At 36.6% G+C, this 17794-nt stretch overlaps 1 protein-coding gene across 1 annotated transcript in view; it reads left to right on the top strand.

The window, feature by feature from the left end:
• The window catches only part of LOC107557573 (tenascin-like), an 82442-nt gene that overhangs the window by 3557 nt on the left and 61091 nt on the right, over positions 1-17794 (top strand). The window contains exons 2-3 of the mRNA XM_016241047.1: positions 14052-14598; positions 15095-16408. Of these exons, the coding sequence (XP_016096533.1) occupies positions 14124-14598; positions 15095-16408 (1789 nt within the window). The 5' untranslated portion in view covers positions 14052-14123. The remainder of the gene's footprint in view (positions 1-14051; positions 14599-15094; positions 16409-17794) is intronic.

The raw sequence follows: 17794 nt of genomic DNA, 5'->3' as shown, positions 1-17794 counted from the left end.
TGTGTGTGTGTGTGTGTGGGTGCGTGCGTGCGTGCGTGCGTGCGTGCGAGTGAGAGTGAGAGAGAGAGAGAGCGAGAGAGCGTGAGAGAAGAGAGAGAGAGAGAGAGAGAGAGAGACAGAGAGAGGGAGGGAGGGGGTCACATCACAAACACATACCAGCTTCATCACGGTGTCTGTCACGCGACTCTGTTCCCCTTTCGGGCTCTGTCTTTACATTTATTTTGAAAGATGAAGCTCGCGATTATGGTAAGGGGCGTTACATTTCCGACGAGTGCTTGCGGTGTTCGGCCAATCACAATGCACTGGGTCAGCTGGCCAATCAGAGCAGACTGCGCTTGTCGGAAGGCGGGACTTTGTAGAAAACGAAGTGTTTGAGAGAGGCGGGGCATAGAGGACCTACAATAATGTACAGTATTTGAAAAATAATGTGTTTTTTGAACATTAAAGCATGTCAACATATTCTGTTACACCAAATACACAAAATAATGATCTTTAAAAAAGCATCATATGACCCCTTTAAAAACTTACATTTTAACAATAAACGTTACATTTTGATGTTAAATCCTCTATTGTTTTATTTAGAACTGTTCTATTTAATGCAATTACCTCTGAAGTAACTAATTACAGAAAAATTAAGAGTAATCCCTTACTTTACTTTTCAAGGGAAAAGTAATTAAATTAACGTAATTAATTACATAGTAATGCTGTGTAAGTGTACATTTTTCATCTATTGTTTATATTTTATTTCAAATGCCGAAAATTATTTTTAATAGCTTTAGTTAACAATAACAAAACTATGATCATGGCAGGGTTTTATAATTAACTAAAACGAAAATTAAAACATAAAAATTACATTTGTGTTACTTAAAATATATGAACTGGATTTTTTTTCACTAGTTGTCAAGGCAACATTTCTCTTTTTCATTTAGTTTAACTTGATGTACTAAAATAACAAACTAAAACTGAAATGAAAATTAATAAAAAAAACTATATACATTAAAAAAACTACAAAAAAAGACGAACTTTAACTAAAATTAAAATTAAAATGGAACATATAAAAATACAAATAATTCAAAATATGAATAAAAATATCTCAGTGATGCTAAAATAACACTGGTTCATGGCAGAAAATTGACATTCTGTAAGAGTACTGAATCTTAAAAATCAATATTTCAGGATATGTTCAGAATGAATGTTATACTAGAATAGCACTTACTGCATACTGCACTGTATGTAGTGCATACTGAATGTATTAACAGTTTGATCAAATAATGAGTCAAGATAGAAGCGTTAAAAATTGTTGATGATCTGGTTCATTAGTTAAACATTGCATTTTGTTTTACAGTATTCTGCACAGTGTGCTGTGGGCATATACTGCACATTTTACACTATATCATACATGCAGAAATGTTGCACACTTTCCATACATGTGCTGCATACTACTAAAACAATGTGAGAAGTACACTGAACATTTAAGATGTCAACACGTCTTTCTGTTTGATGCTTGCATGGAAACTGAATAAATCTAAACCATGTCCAAGTGCAATTTTTCATTCTAGTCAAGTACATTCAGGTGTTGCAGAATAAAATGGATGTCAACAGTGATGTGGACAGATTCAACAGCTGCACTGCAAACCAGTTATACGGTGTGGCCTAGGGTCTGTGTTCCCATGAGTAATCTTTGATATAAGCGCCTACTTCCCATAAATCTCAGGGAGTCTAGACATACAGGTCTGGGTTGCATATGGGCCCGTAGTGCAGATGGCCTGGTGCTGATGGATCACTTCCAGGCTCTTTTTTTTTTAAATGAGAATCATTCATTCGCTTTGGTAAGCGGCCACTGAAGACGAGAGAATCCATGTCTGGTGCATCCGTTTCACTTCTCACTTACTTAAGGGCAAGTGTCACGTAGGGGCAGTGCTCTGATGGTATCCTCATCACTGAAAACACTCAGGAAGTATTCAGCAGGTCAGTGAAATTGGAGATTTCTGGAGGTCGCCTTAATGAGGAAAGCATTGATTCGCAGGACAATAAAGTATCTTTCCATCCAGAATTATTTCAAATATAACAGAGCTTGCAACAATATCACAGTATCAGTTCTATATCAAGCTATATTATTATTATTATTGGTGGTGGTTTTGAGTTGTATATTGGTTTAGAATGAAGTGCTTTTTCATTGATGAAATGCAATTGCTGTTTAACTTTTGGGATTATGGCTTCGAACAGCTTTTCTGTCATGCGTTTTGTGTCACATAATTCATTCAGTTCATGAAATTGGTTACACTTGGTGGCCCATACAAAACAGCTCTGCAGCAACCTCTCACTCCCATGAAACAATGCAAATTCACTATTATATATATACTAATATATTTGCATATGTCTAAACTTTAAATATTTTGCCTATACATTTAATCAGTGACTACAAGTCACTTTTTTAAGTAATTATTAATTTTGGTTGTGGTTTATGGCTTGGAATCATCCATTCTACTTGTGGAACTAAGGTAGGTAAGTAAATAAATAAATAAATAAATAGGCTGTCATTCTGGTGCACTATTTAGAAACTGATGTTATCTCATGAATATTCAGAAGCCACCAGATGGATCTGGTTGCATAATCCCCTACTCTAATCATTTAAATAACTTTATAATTATAAGATGTTTTTATTGCAGCTATAATAAAACCATGATGTTAATCAACAATACATTCATCCTTTTTCTATAGAAAGTTTTTATTACCCAGAAAAATACAAAATCTATTTCCCTCAGCAAGGAAAACAGCATATGGCAGTGTGCTTGTTGTAGACATCAATCAAAGTCTTGTAATCGCCCACTGGCAGTGGACTAAACATGTTACAGTGTTCACATATACAGCACATACATTTCTCTTTTTCATTTAGTTTAACTTGATGTACTAAAATAACAAACTAAAACTGAAATGAAAATTAATAAAAAAAACTATATACATTAAAAAAACTACAAAAAAAGACGAACTTTAACTAAAATTAAAATTAAAATGGAACATATAAAAATACAAATAATTCAAAATATGAATAAAAATATCTCAGTGATGCTAAAATAACACTGGTTCATGGCAGAAAATTGACATTCTGTAAGAGTACTGAATCTTAAAGATCAATATTTCAGGATATGTTCAGAATGAATGTTATACTAGAATAGCACTTTCTGCATACTGCACTGTATGTAGTGCATACTGAATGTATTAACAGTTTGATCAAATAATGAGTCAAGATAGAAGCGTTAAAAATTGTTGATGATCTGGTTCATTAGTTAAACATTGCATTTTGTTTTACAGTATTCTGCACAGTGTGCTGTGGGCATATACTGCACATTTTACACTATATCATACATGCAGAAATGTTGCACACTTTCCATACATGTGCTGCATACTACTAAAACAATGTGAGAAGTACACTGAACATTTAAGATGTCAACACGTCTTTCTGTTTGATGCTTGCATGGAAACTGAATAAATCTAAACCATGTCCAAGTGCAATTTTTCATTCTAGTCAAGTACATTCAGGTGTTGCAGAATAAAATGGATGTCAACAGTGATGTGGACAGATTCAACAGCTGCACTGCAAACCAGTTATACGGTGTGGCCTAGGGTCTGTGTTCCCATGAGTAATCTTTGATATAAGCGCCTACTTCCCATAAATCTCAGGGAGTCTAGACATACAGGTCTGGGTTGCATATGGGCCCGTAGTGCAGATGGCCTGGTGCTGATGGATCACTTCCAGGCACTTTTTTTTTTAAATGAGAATGAGAAGACGAGAGAATCCATGTCTGGTGCATCCGTTTCACTTCTCACTTACTTAAGGGCAAGTGTCACGTAGGGGCAGTGCTCTGATGGTATCCTCATCACTGAAAACACTCAGGAAGTATTCAGCAGGTCAGTGAAATTGGAGATTTCTGGAGGTCGCCTTAATGAGGAAAGCATTGATTCGCAGGACAATAAAGTATCTTTCCATCCAGAATTATTTCAAATATAACAGAGCTTGCAACAATATCACAGTATCAGTTCTATATCAAGCTATATTATTATTATTATTGGTGGTGGTTTTGAGTTGTATATTGGTTTAGAATGAAGTGCTTTTTCATTGATGAAATGCAATTGCTGTTTAACTTTTGGGATTATGGCTTATGGCTTTTCTGTCATGCATTTTGTGTCACATAATTCATTCAGTTCATGAAATTGGTTACACTTGGTGGCCCATACAAAACAGCTCTGCAGCAACCTCTCACTCCCATGAAACAATGCAAATTCACTATTATATATATACTAATATATTTGCATATGTCTAAACTTTAAATATTTTGCCTATACATTTAATCAGTGACTACAAGTCACTTTTTTAAGTAATTATTAATTTTGGTTGTGGTTTATGGCTTGGAATCATCCATTCTACTTGTGGAACTAAGGTAGGTAAGTAAATAAATAAATAGGCTGTCATTCTGGTGCACTATTTAGAAACTGATGTTATCTCATGAATATTCAGAAGCCACCAGATGGATCTGGTTGCATAATCCCCTACTCTAATCATTTAAATAACTTTATAATTATAAGATGTTTTTATTGCAGCTATAATAAAACCATGATGTTAATCAACAATACATTCATCCTTTTTCTATAGAAAGTTTTTATTACCCAGAAAAATACAAAATCTATTTCCCTCAGCAAGGAAAACAGCATATGGCAGTGTGCTTGTTGTAGACATCAATCAAAGTCTTGTAATCGCCCACTGGCAGTGGACTAAACATGTTACAGTGTTCACATATACAGCACATATACTCTATACTTCATCTGGAGTGTAGATTGATACTTCCTCCCATAGGGTTGCAGTGGATCATTTATCTTTAAGGTATAGATTTTGTATACCATTGAATTGTATATTTGTTTGCAGTGGAAACTGTTGAACGTTAAACGTTTGATGGCTAGAGCTCTTCTAGTCTAAACGCGTATGACACACACATGCACAGAGTCTTTGCTGTGGACCAGGCAAAACAGATGTTGGAAAACAGAGGCCAACATTCCTAGTCCCTGCTTCCAGGTGGGAAAGTTTCCTTTCTGTTGCCAGTACAGGGAAAACTAATAAAGATACAGTAATTCTGGATTATAACTTAAAATACAGATTTGTATTCCAGGAGGAGGATTTCCCTTTATAATATTCTTAAATATATAGCCTATTTATTCCTCAATGTCTTTACAAATTGCTAAGTTGTTTTTGTTATTAAGTGACAAGTGGTGGGCAGTTTTAAGTCTTATCCACCTTTTTCCTAATGAGCCTACTGCATTTTAAATTATGGGAAGCACTTCAGTTTGGGAAAGTTCCACTCAAAAACGGCAACAAATCATTTCAAATCATAAGATTGTGCTACAAATAATCCTTATCTGTCATTTTGACTGAATGGGCTGTACATTTTTATTCATGTTCTTTTTTCAGAAGTCAGGAGAACAATGTTACACTTGGTATTTTAATGTGACGTGATTAACAACAATATCATCTCGGTTACGTATGTAACCCTCGTTCCCTGAAGGAGGGAACGGAGACGTCACGTTGGTGACCGACGAATTGGGATCTCGCTTAGAGAGACCAATCCACTTCGAGTGTAAACTAAACGAGCCAATGCACATTGGCATGCGATGATTGCATCCAGCTGCCGCTGATCACAGCGTGAGCATAAACGCATACCAACGCATACCAGGTTTTCGCTGAGGAGCCGAGTCGGTGACCCGGCCGCTCAGCGGTGGTACAGTAGCCGTAGCGATGGGACGTGACGTCTCTGTTCATACGTAACATACGTATACGTATCTGGAATCACATACGTATACGTATGCACATATGTAACCGAGACGTTCCCATTTCAGTCGGTCACTCCGAGTCACGTCAGTGACTGACAAATTGGGATCCCTACCAAAGCGCCATGGATGCTGCCCATTTCAGTGTCCTCTGCGAGCCGCCTGCGCCCCTTTGTGGTGTAGGCCGGGGCTCGCAACAAGAAGACCAGTCACTGTTGTCATAGCACTACCCACTCAGTGAGATTGGATAACACTGGGAAAACTTACCCGCTCCACTTGGAACAGGAACGTTGCGGAAGCCCCATCCTTGCCGAAGGAGGTTTCGGAAGCACTTACACATATGAAATCCGTTTAGGTGCATATGGAAGTTTCCAGAGGTCTGGACGCAGGTGCCACAGGGTGCCCCGTCTCTGAGTTAGTAGATCCTTCCTCAAAGGAATCTGCCAGTGAAGGGCTGTCGCGAGGAGCATTAGTTCGGGGAACCAGGTCCGAGTGGGCCAATATGGCACCGCAAACAGGACCTGCTCCTCGTCCTCCCTGACCTTGCACAGCGTCTGTGCGAGATGGCTCACTGGGGGGAAACGCATACTTGCGCAGGCCCCGCGTCCAGCTGTGTGCCAGTGTGTCCATGCCGAGTGTTCCCATCAGCCGTTTGCAGCACGACAGGGGGTAGTGCAGCCTGAATTGCACAACCCACTCGACACAGGAACGACCACCGCTGAAGCGTCATCCGCCAACACAAAAAGCTCCCGAGAGCACTCTAGACTCATCACACACGAAGCAGTTTGATAGGAGCAGAACGATGTTGTCGCTCGGCTCCAAAGCGAAAAACTGGTATGTGTTGCACAGGCTGCCTTTTTATGCTCACGCTGTGATCAGCGGGAGCTGGATGCAATCATCGCATGCCAATGTGCATTGGCTCGTTTAGTTTACACTCGAAGTGGATTGGTCTCTCTAAGCGAGATCCCAATTCGTCGGTCACCAACGTGACTCGGAGTGACCGACTGAAAGGGAACTATAGAATAACTCTTTTCAGCCCGCTGTATTTTCTACATTATTTTAAGTTTTCCTTTGTATTCTACGGAAGTTCTAAGCGGCCATGCATTATTATTTTTTTCCTTCTTGTTTTCTCGTTATAACGACTTATTTTCTCGTTATATCGACATAACGAGAGTTGTTTTCTCGTTATAACGACTTATTTTCTCGTTATATCGACATAACGAGAGTTGTTTTCTCGTTATAACGACTTATTCCGCTGTAACTGAAAAAAACAACATATACTGTGCATTTGTGGTCTGCTCTCTCGATTTAATTTACGATATAAACCATGAAAAATTCCTTGGAATGCACTAAGAATTTCAAATTTTGAAACGTCTCTTTCCAGGTTTGTGTTCACATGGATACTATAAAGTATTACTATGTATGTATATTACTATAATGATATTAAACACGTCCATAATATTACTGCGAATAGAATCGAGCTTTAGGAATTATTTTTGGTATGTTGAAAGTAATTTGTTAATGCTTTTAGACTTAAAAATTTCCTTTTAATGATCAATGGTTGAAGGGTGAGTAAAATAACGTCACCTTATTTTACCCAGTTTTTGAAAATGCTAATTTTTGCATTCATACAGCGAACCTTTTGCTGATTGTTTACAGTGTAAATGGAGGTTACTCCCATAATTTGCTCAATGCGTCATGGGATGTAGGAAAAAGGTGGATATGTAGCTTGTAATTAAAGTGATATAAATTTGCTCATATTATTATATATGGAAGCTATTTCTGTCACATAAGAAAAAAGTTAGGCTTTGGAAAATCATTGTGATATAGAAGTCATAAGATATAAAGTATAATTATGAGATAAGATCTAAAAATTATGTCATAGTAAATCATAGTTATTAGATAAAAAGCCAAAATTGACAAAAAGTCAAAATTATGAGATACTAAGTTGAGTTCATAATTATGAGATAAGTCAAAGGTAAGAGATGTTTCATCTAATAAATATGACATGAAAAGTCTAAATTATGAAATAAAAAACAAAATGTCTAAATTATGATACTAAGTCATAATTATGAGATCTAAAGTCTAAATTATGACACAAGTCTAAATCATGAGATAAAAAACGTAATTCGGACAAAACAAAATGTCTAAATTATGATACTAAGTCATAATAATGAGACAAAAAGTCAAAATTATGACAAGTCTAAATTATGATAAAAACTCATAATTATGACAGAGTCTAATTTATGTCAGTCAAAATTTAGATACTAAGTCATAATTATGAGATACAAATTCTAAATGATGTCTAAATGATGTTAGTCAATATTCTGTGATACTGAGTCATAATTATTAGATAAAAGGTATTTATTGCTTAAATCTAAATTATGAGATAAAAGTTAATAATTGTGTTGAAGTTTAAATTTTCAGTCAAAATTATGAGATACTACGTCATAATTATGAGATAAAAGTCTAAATTATGGCAGTTGAAATTCTAATATAGTCATAATTATGAGATAAAAGTCTAAATTATGACAGTCAGAATTCTGATATAGTCATAATTATGACATTGAATTTGACTTCATTCATGGAATTGCAGATCATCTACAGCTTAACAGGTTTCTGTTATGTGGTTTTCACAAAGCAAATGTGTGCTGAATTGTAGCCAGATTAGCATTAGCCACACAAGGTATTCTCCAGAAACTTTCTCCAAATGTAGGAGGAAAGCCTGTGAAATTCAATCTCGGGTTTATATGTTCACATCCTGGTGGAAGGAACTTTAATAGATCAACGCTGAATTCATCCCTTTGTTCCTGAACCTGCCGTAGCAACCCAAACGCTGGCCTGTACTTCAACTTTATTGTGTGCATGCTGAGAATGCGATCTCATGAACTCGTCTGTTGAGGTGTAGATCCTTTGCATTAATCTCAGGCGTCATTTTGAACTGACATTTAAGGGCTGTAGGGTCACAGGGTCAACCCTTGTTAAAAAACATGGGAGTGCAGAGTAGACACTTAAAAGTGTGAGGATGAGATCTTGTGGTTAAAGGTCTTGACTGGGAAACAAAGGTCACAGGTCAGAAGACCCATAAACTGGACAGTTCCCATGTCAGCGTTGTAACCTCATGCAAAGCCCTTAACACCAGGCTGCTGACCATGCAGTTAGTAGTTTATAATTTGCCTTTTTTTAAAGAAAAAACAACAACAACATAAATGCCAAGTAATTTAGCATACAATTTTAGCATTCTCACTGCTTGAATTCCCTTATTGATGTTTAATCTCGCTGATGGGTCTCATGCAGTATTCAAATGATTGATTTTTTGTACGCCTTTTCTTTTTTTTAATGGTGTCCATTTCACAGAGGAGCTTTTGTGGCTTTAAACTTTCATCATTTTAAAATATAAATATATATTTATATTAGAACACCCTAAAAACTGTGTTTGCTAACAACAACGACTTGTTTCTTTCTTAATCTCACATTTTTGTCGTCATATTTCCGTCAAACTCTAGATGTTCTTCATTGCATTTTAATGTCTGGTTGTACTTTCTGTCTGGTTATGAATACACGTTTAATGCATTTTAAAGGCTGTCATTGCACTGAGAATGTGATGACTATGCATCTCAAATATCACATTGTATGCTTTTTATTTAAGCATTTTTATGAAGCTGGCAAAGTGTTCGAAGAAAAACCTAAAAAACTCAAAAATGTCACATGAAAAGGATTCATAAATGGATAGGTTGAATATTCTCATGCTATCCACTAAAACTTCTGTTTTCAATTCACAGTACATAATGTAAAATGCTTGCACATGTCTATGTGTCTGTCTGTATAATAAGAAATAAGAGCAACAAATCAGCATATTGTAATGATTTCTAAAGGATCATTTGACACTGAAGTCTGGAGTAATGATGCTGAAAATTCAGCTTGGCATCACACATAAGAAAATATTCACAACTAAAAAAGTTATTTTAAATTGTAATAATATTACACAATATTGTTCTTTTTACTGAATTATTTATCAAATAAATGCAGCCCTGGTGAAAATAAGAAACTTAAAAAAAAATCAAATTATTCCAAGCTATATTCTGACAATAAATATACGCATACTTATGTATATTACCATTTTAAACTTATAGACTAATCTTTATTAAATTAACAAAGACTTTAAAAATGTCAAAAAAATCATGGACAAGAATTGAGTAATATTGTTCTGCTGTTCCATTTTTACTGCACTTTACAGCTACTGATGGTGCTCATTTAACCAGCAGCCATAAATGAGAACCACATGCACAATGTCCACTGTGCGAGCAAGATCCCGTGGATATCTGCTAGGTCTGGTTTAGTCCACTGCCTTGTTAACTATGTCAAGTCAAGTCACCTTTATTTATATAGCGCTTTTAACAATACAGATTGTGTCAAAGCAACTGAACAGCATTAATTAGGAAAATAGTGTCAATAATGCAAAATGACAATAGTAAACACTCATTTTTCAGTTAAAGACAGTTCATCATTGAATTCAGTGATGTCAACATCCAGCTCAGTTCAGTTTAAATAATATCTTTGCAATCATGTCAACGATAACGCTGGAAATGAAGTGCCCCCAACTAAGCAAGCCAGAGGCGACAGCGGCAAGGAACCAAAACTCCATCAGTGACAGAATGGAGAAAAAACCTTGGGAGAAACCAGGCTCAGTCGGGGGGCCAGTTCTCCTCTGACCAGACAAACCAGCAGTACAGTTCCAGGCTGCAGCAAAGTCAGATTGTGCAGAGGACTCATCTGGTTCCTGTGGGCTTTCATTTTCTCAAAGGCGAAGCAGGATACCCAGGGCTCGGTTTACACATATCGCCATTTCTAGCCACTGGGGGACCATAGGCAGGCTATACTCTTAAAAATAAAGGTGCTTCAAAAGGTTCTTCAAGCGATGCCATAGAAGAACCATTTTTGGTTCCACAAAGAACTATTCAGTCAAAGGTTCTTTAAAGAACCATCTCTTTCTTACCTTTTTATAATCTGAAGAATTTCGCCACAAAGAACCTTTTGTGAAACAGAAAGGTTCTTCAGATGTTAAAGGTTCTTTATGGAACCATTTAGACAAAAAGGTTCTTCTATGGCATCGTGAAGCACCTTTATTTTTAAGAGTGTAGGGGAACTCATATTAATGTTAAAAAACCTCATAAAGTGACATTTTCATGCCATGGGACCTTTAAGATCATATCTAAATATATTGTTGGATATGGGATATTCTATCTGTAAGAAGTCTTTTTAGTATCTCTCATTTGAAAGTTGCTGTCAGTAAGATTTTTATGTATTTATTTTTAAAGATAGATTTATGTAATATTTTAGTCAGCAAGTTTAAGTAAAGACTTAATTTATGCTACAAATGTTTCCATTTCAAATAAATGCTTTTCTTTTGAACTTTCTGTTCATCAAAGAATCCTGAAAAGAAAATGTATCATGGTTTCCACAAACATATCAAGCAGCACAAAAGTGTTAAACGTTGATGATAATCAGAAATGTTTCTTGAGCAGCAAATAGGCGTATTAGAATGATTTCTGAAGGATCATGTGACACTGAAGACTGGAGTAATGATGCTGAAAACTTCTTTGCAACACAATACATTACATTTTACAATATAATCAAATAGAATACACTTATTTTAAATTGTAAAAATATTTCAAAATATCACTAGATATTACTTTGATATACTAAGATAAACTTTGGTAACACTTTAAACCTTTATATATATATAATGCATTATAAATGTAGGTTACAATGCATTATATCGTTTCATAAATATTTATACCCAAATTTAAAATGTATTATAATATTTGAAGGTTTGTTGTCATGTATTTTAATGCCAATATATTTTAAAGCCATGAATAGATAAGTATTATGATGTATTACAACTGTGCTTATAATTATTAAATGTATTATAACATGCATTACAAGGCATAATTAATGCATTAGAACTTCTGTAATGCATTATGTAAGGGCTTTGAGTGTTACCCAAAAAAGAAAAAAGAAAAAGCTGACCCCAAACTTTTGAATGGTATAGTGTATACAGTAAATAATTGTATTTATTCTGAATTAATTAAATCAGTTTGATATCTATATTAAAATACTTTAACATTGTTGAGTGATGGCACTACGGTGGCCGAGAGAGCTCAACACGCTGCATATGAAAAAAACACCTGCAAATTAAGAAAACATCTTTATCAATTTGACAACACATGTGCTGCAAAAGATGTTTTCTTAATTTTCAGGTGTTTTTTTCTATTTGCATGTTTCTTAATTTGCAGCGCGTTGAGCTGTCTCGGCCACCGTATAGGGCACAAACAAATCAGTGTTTTAAATTCTTTGAAACAGACTATTTGATCTGATTCTCAGAAATGAATCAAACATACTAACTCCAGTGAAACAAAATGATAATGCATAGTTGTGTGGTTCTCATGACACCTGCAATATGTCACTGATATCTGACAGGTGGTATGTGTGCTATTCCAAAACATTTACACTTACAGCACATTCCTATTCTATTCTATTCTATTCTATTCTAGTCTAGTCTAGTCTAGTCTAGTCTATTCTATTCTATTCTATTCTATTCTTGTGAATATACAATATTCTAGCAACAGGAAAGTGTGTCCATCACTGAAATGAGCAGATCTTGCCTGGTTACTCTTATTAACATAATTACAGTCCCTCGACTCAAAGCATCTCTTTATAGACTGCTCAAATTATGCACATGAAAAGAAAAAAAAAAAACCCTGGGAAGGTCATTTATAAGCTGATCACAAAGACGACCTGTGACTGTCACTAACCTGTCATTATAGTTTTTAGCTGGTATTTCTCTACACGATGCAGTGCATGTTTTTCAAGCCCCAACTTGTGGCATAAAGCTTATCATTGAATGGCTGGGTGAAAATAAATGGCTTTTGCAGTCGGTTTCCTCCGCGTTTGGAGGTGCCGCTCACGCACACAGCTGAGATAGGAAGTCCCTGTGGCCATGGTCGTGTAGGTGGTGATATTTCTTTTGAATCGCGCTGAGGTCCTGCAGTCGAGTTTTCCTCTTCAGCATCGCACACGCACAGACATCTGAGACATGTGGAGGCTGCGTGGACATCCAGAACGAGCTTCAGATGAGCGTTCCCACGCTGCGGAGGAGACAGAGACTCTGGCCCCCATCCACCATCCACAAATTACACAGCTCCATGTCCAGATATGAAGTCATCCCGGCTCAAGTGTGCAGATGGGAAAGGCGGATTTTTTTAATATGCTCAAAGACAAAAACTGACTACTTTTAGGAATCTGGCAGTGTCTTGTAAAGAATAAAATAACTTTATGATTCAACAATAAGGATATTGATGGCGATGAGTGATGGTCCTCATAGTCAGATATAGTGGCAATAAATTTAGTTTAATAACTGGTGCAGACTTTAATCTGGCTTATGTTCAGTGCATGCATTGAATATATTACCTATCAATATTTTTTTAACAGATCACTTTACCCCTTGCATAATGCATAATCAGTTTGTTGAAAAATGATGAAAATCCATCCATGGATGTCAAGATCATATATATATATATGTATATGTATATATATATATATATATATATAGTTGTATAAAATAAATGAGTGTGAATATTTTTTTTCCAGAATTTCTCATTTTGAAATCCATAGAAAATTACATGAACTTTTGCAATATTTTTTCATTTTTATGTCAACTATCACTTTAAAGCTTAATGGCTACAAATAAATGTCCTTTATTGGCACTGCATGAAAATAAGTTATTTGTATTTAATGATATTTACTGTATTTTTAGTGTGTTCGTAATTGTTTCTATGCTCTTTTCATTTCTGTGCTTGTTTACACTTTTAATGTGATGTATTCAAATCAAGGTTATATAGAACTAAAACCATAAAATGGTACATATTTGAAATAAATAAACCTTAAATAAAATGAAATATACAAAAACTTTATTTCTTTATTCTTTCTTTATTTTAACTTGATGTGCTAAAATTACTAAATTAATTAAATTAAAATGTAAAATTATATACATGCATACATACATGCATGCATATACTGTATATATATATATATATATATATAACACCATAATTGTTTCTGAAATGATGGTGCTTTGAAAGGGTTTCCCGAAATATTTCTGCATTTTCTATTTATTCTTGGAATTACAGTGACATTTTTATTTTATTATATATTTTGTGTGTTTGCTTTTTCAGAGACGACAGCACTTTGTCCAGACTCACCAGGCAGGCCTTCTTGCCAAGACAAGCATCCATTAGTGCAGAAACATGGGTTCAGGAGGCCTGACATTCAGCTGCTTGGTTTTGGCCACCCTGGTGACTCTAAATCATGCTGGCCTGGTAAAGAAGATGATCAGACACCGGCGGGAAGCTCTGACGATTCCCGGCATACACAATGTAACCCTTCCGAGCTCCTCTCAACCGGTCTTTTTTAACCACGTCTACAACATCAAAGTTCCAGGTAGCTCTCTGTGCTCGGTGGATCTGGACTCTCCTGTCGGTTCGGATCTTGAGCAGAAGGATGCGCCATCTGGCTCAGAAGTAACAGACCACACATTAGATGGCGGTAATCAGGTCGTCTTCACCCATCGCATCAACATCCCCAAGCAGGCGTGTGGCTGTACGGATGGGTTGCTGGACCTGAAGGAGCTCCTGAATCGGCTGGAGATGTTGGAGGGCGAGGTGTCGACGCTCAGAGAGCAATGCGCCACAGAAACCACCTGCTGCAGCGCTCAGGCCACAGGTACATGTTCACTTTCCAGACACTTTGAGATTCACTTATTGAGGGGGGAAAGTTCACAGTATTACGGATAATCACATTTTAAAGGTTTTTCAGTGTTAAAATACTTTCTCCTATTCAGGTTTAATATGCATAAACAAAGATATACAAGATATGTTGATTCCTTCACAAAGTGCAAACACTGTTCTTTTTGAGCATTATGATTACAATATAGCCCAACCAATGGTGTAAGTTTAAGGACGGGCAGACCAGTGTAAGAAATGGGAAGTCATCATTTTTTCATTCAGTTTGGTAATGATAATGGAGCAGAAATTACACTCTTCAATCATTAACCTTTTGATTCCAACCCTCTTTTTGGGCAAAATAAAATGATTGCAGTTCACGAACCTTCAGTAGGCCTACTACTGACATAATACTGGTCCCCCTTATTCATTTGTTTGTTTTATTTAACTTCTGTTAGACAGTTTTGTTTAACTTCTCACATGTTCTGATTCTGTAGGTACTGTAGGAACGAAGCCCTACTGCAGCGGCCGTGGAAACTATAGCACGGAGACCTGCGGCTGTATATGTGAGCCCGGATGGAAGGGCCCCAACTGCACCGTTCCCGACTGTCCCGGAGACTGCAACGACCAGGGCCGCTGCATTAATGGAAAGTGTGAGTGTTTCAATGGCTTCGTGGGTGATGACTGTAGCATGGAGACCTGTCTGGTTGACTGTGGCGAGAACGGGCGGTGCATTAACGGAGCATGCGTTTGCAATGAAGGCTTCTCTGGGGATGATTGCACAGAGACGGATTGTCTCAACAACTGTTTGGGACGCGGCCGCTGTGTTGATAGCGAGTGTGTCTGCGACGAACCCTGGACCGGATTCGATTGCTCCGAGCTCATCTGTCCGCATGACTGCTACGACCGCGGGCGATGTGAAAATGGGACTTGTTATTGCGATAAAGGCTACACTGGAGAGGACTGCGGGGCATTCGCTTGTTCGAACGACTGCTCGGGACGAGGTTTTTGTATTGACGGCCGCTGCGAATGCGACGCCGGCTACTCCGGCGAGGATTGTTCCAGCTTGACCTGTCCGAGCGACTGCAACCAAAGAGGGCACTGTTTCAACGGCGTGTGCATTTGTGAAATGGGTTATTTCGGAGAGGACTGTGGGAAGCTCTCCTGCCCGAATAACTGCAACAGTAGAGGGCGCTGCATTAATGGTCGTTGTGAATGCAACGTCGGATTCCAAGGCCGTGATTGTTCGGAGTTTAGCTGCCCCAATGATTGCAATAACCGCGGGCGCTGCGTTAACGGCCAGTGTGTTTGTGAAGAGGGATTCGGTGGCGAGGATTGCAGCATCAAAACCTGCCCGTCGGACTGCTATGGCCGAGGCCAGTGTGTGGATGGGAAGTGCATTTGCTTTGCGAACTTTGCCGGCGAAGACTGCGGTGAAATTAGTTGCCCGAGCAACTGCCTGAACCGTGGACGTTGTGTCACGGGGCAATGCGTTTGCAACGAAGGCTTCACCGGAGAGGACTGTGGTCAGAGGAAGTGTTCCAACGACTGCCTCGGCCGTGGACGTTGCGTGGAGGGACAGTGCGTTTGCCAGGAGGGTTTTGAGGGCCTGGATTGCTCCGTTCCCACCTGCCCTGGAAACTGCAATAACCGTGGGCGCTGCTTCAATGGGAAATGTGTCTGTGATGAGGGATTCGCTGGAGATGCCTGTGGAGAAAGAAGCTGTCCGAATGACTGCAATGGTGCGGGGCAATGTGTGGGCGGCCGCTGTGTATGCGATGAAGGCTACATTGGCGAGGACTGCTCAGAAGGTAATTGTCAAAAGCAGTCAATTATATTCTATATACTAGACTATTTATACTATAATTTATATACTATATATTAATATTTTGAACGTGTTTATATTTTCATATTTTCCATATTCATTTTAGTTACAGTTTAATAATTGTATTGTCTGTTTTTTTACCTTTTCTAAATAATTTTTATAATTTTGGCATGCCTTTATCATTTTTATTCATTTTTATTTAAGTTACAGTTGTTATTTTCTGAGTTTTTAAAGTAAAAAATATATTTTTAACATGTGGTGAAGTAAAATAAATGTTCATTGAAATACAATAAGAAACTTAAAATAAAAACTTAAACATTTTAGTTCTCGTTTTAATTTAGTTTAATTTGATGTACTAAAATAACTAAAACTGAAATAAAAATTTATAAAAACTATATAGACATATTAAAAAAAGGGGGGGGGGGGGGGGGAAAGCCTACAAAAAAATGACAAAACACACAACAAAATTACTAAAACTTTACCTAAAATCCAAATGAAAGTGGAAAATCTAAATATGAATGGTATCTCAGTGATACTAAAATAACACTCTGGTTATTTTAGTACTTGAAGTTAAACTAAATCAAAATTAAAAATGCTGTCTTCAAAACTAATGAGTTTACCAAGTAAAAAAATAAATAAATAAGTTATTTTTTATATTTTATTTGATTGTATTTCAGTTAATATTTATTTTATTTCAAGTAACAATATTTTTATGGATTTAGTTAACAATAATAACCCTGCAAAGCATTAGTTCTTACTCAGTACTAGTGATGCAAACACTTTTTTTATTTGCATTTCTTTGTTTTTATGGATTTAAATTAGAGGGATAATTCAGCCAAAAATGAAAGTACTGTGGCTCTCATGCAGTGTTGGGAAGGTTACTTTGGAAATGTAATAGGTTACAGATTACAAGTTACCCTACTTAAAATGTAATAGTAGTGTAACTTTTTCAATGACTTTATTAAAGTAATGTAACTGATTACTTTTGATTACTTTTAGATTACTTTTCTAAATTTCTAATGAATGTTTATTTGCAACTGTTAATCATTTTCAAACATTTACACCATGCAGGGTAAACCTTACAGTAGTGCTCAACACTGTCAGACTTTCAAAATCCTTCCTCACTTGAATTAAGATGATCAAATTTGAACCCATCCACCACAAAATCAGACTTTAGTACCGCCTTTTATTTTGAGATTGATCGGAAGTTCAATGCAGATTTAAAATCATAAGAAATAGTTTACTGATACTGTTTTTGAAACCAAATATTTGCATAACTACAGGAAACACTGCATCTAACAATGGTTTGGGAAAAAAATAGTTAATTAAAAATAATAATAAATAAAAGCATATACATCAACTCAAATACGGT

Source organism: Sinocyclocheilus grahami, unplaced genomic scaffold (genome assembly GCF_001515645.1).
Source record: "Sinocyclocheilus grahami isolate Dianchi unplaced genomic scaffold, SAMN03320097.WGS_v1.1 scaffold609.1, whole genome shotgun sequence".
NCBI classification, from domain to species: domain Eukaryota; kingdom Metazoa; phylum Chordata; class Actinopteri; order Cypriniformes; family Cyprinidae; genus Sinocyclocheilus; species Sinocyclocheilus grahami.
The sequence above is the reverse complement of the archived record's forward strand: the minus strand, read 5'-3'. Positions and strand labels throughout refer to the sequence as shown.